This window comes from Frankliniella occidentalis, unplaced genomic scaffold, assembly GCF_000697945.3.
Source record: "Frankliniella occidentalis isolate FOCC.00 unplaced genomic scaffold, Focc_3.1 Scaffold64, whole genome shotgun sequence".
Taxonomy (NCBI): domain Eukaryota; kingdom Metazoa; phylum Arthropoda; class Insecta; order Thysanoptera; family Thripidae; genus Frankliniella; species Frankliniella occidentalis.
The window spans coordinates 953,045-954,414 of NW_026267194.1; the positions used below are offsets into that span (position 1 = coordinate 953,045).

The 1,370-nt window shown below is 71.5% G+C and overlaps 1 protein-coding gene across 1 annotated transcript in view; it reads right to left on the bottom strand.

Moving 5' to 3' along the window:
• Positions 1–1,293, bottom strand: part of LOC113210670 (sestrin homolog) — a 14,301-nt gene extending 13,008 nt beyond the window's left edge. The window contains exon 1 of the mRNA XM_052268157.1: positions 583–1,293. Coding sequence (XP_052124117.1) covers positions 583–1,263 — 681 coding nt within the window. The 5' untranslated portion in view covers positions 1,264–1,293. The remainder of the gene's footprint in view (positions 1–582) is intronic.
• Between the last annotated feature and the right edge of the window lie 77 nt (positions 1,294–1,370).

Genomic DNA, 1,370 nt, shown 5'->3' on the forward strand with positions numbered 1-1,370 from the left:
GGGGGGGGGTCAAAGAGAAAGCCATAGTGCTGTTTCGGTGCTCAGCCAGGCTTGTCCCTTGTCCCCTGCTCCTCCTCCTCTTCCCTCTTTTCTCCCCGAAGGAGTCGAGACGAGCACACTACTTTATGCCGTGGGCGATGGGGGTCCGAGGCCCGGCCGGCCACGCCAGGCCAGAGACTTGTGCCCGGCGCGAGGCCGCACGCCCGGCCCGGCCTGTGTACACTCTGTACAGTAGCGGTTGCGCCGCGTCGGCCCGGCTGGGACGCGCTCGCCGAGCCGCGCCGCGCCGCGCCACCGAGCTCGTTGTTTGTGAGCAATGGAAAACACTTCCTGGCAGCTGATCCACAAGCTCGGACCGTGGCGGTGGTGTGGTGTCGCGGCTCGCTCGGCCCTACCGAGAGAGAGGGAAAGAGAGAGAGGGGAAGTGAGAGAGAGAGAGGGGAAGAGAGAGAGAGAGAGAGAGAGAGAGAGAGAGAGAGCACAGCAGGACGCCCACCAGCACCAGCTGGTGTTATACCCGGGCTCTGCCTGGCTCCGCCGCTGCGGGCCGCGCGGGCTGGCCCAACACAAAGGTATACTTACGTCAGCCAGGCCGGCCGTCTCGTAGTAGAAGCCGACGGTCTCGGGCTTCTCGGCGCGGACCCACAGGGCCTCGGCCTCCTGGACGCGCTGCTGCAGGGCGGCGATGGCGGCGGCGGGCGGCTGCGGCTTGTTCACGGGCGAGCTCGTCTTGCCGCCCAGCGCGCGCCGCCGCTCCTGGTCCTGGTCCGAGGCCGAGGTCGCGGAGCCTCCGGCTGAGGCCGTGCCGACGGGTGCCGTGGCCTCGGTGGCTTCCGCGGGGCCCGCGACCAAGGCGACGCCCGCCCCCTCGCCCAGGGTCATCCTGTGCGCCGACGGTATCCTGATGCCGTGCCGGGTCCTCGCCGGCGAGGGTCTGCGCCAGGTGGCCCAGCTGACGGGGCCCGGCCGGGGAGAGAGGTCGCGGACGACGCGGGCGCGCGTCTGCCCGTCGGGGTGGTTGCCGCCGGCGGACCTGTGTTTTGCGCGGCGCTGCGGGGTCGCCGGGCTGTCACTGTCACTGTCACTCCCGTTGAACTTTGTGCTCGGCGCAAAGCTGACCCTCCGCGTCGCGCTGCCGGGGGTGGTGGCCGTCGGCTCGTCCGACACTCGCGTCCGCGGCGCTGTCTGCGCTGTCTGCTCTGTCGCCTGCTCGCTCGCGACCGCCGCGCTGTTGCTCGCACAACCCGTCCCGCACTGAGCCATCCCCGCTGCCCTGCCCGCGACGCCCGCTGCCGGGCCCGGTCCCCTGTGCTGTGGGGCTGCCCAGCCCGGCGCGGCCGCCCGGTGGAGGGGGAAGCGCGCCCCGCCCC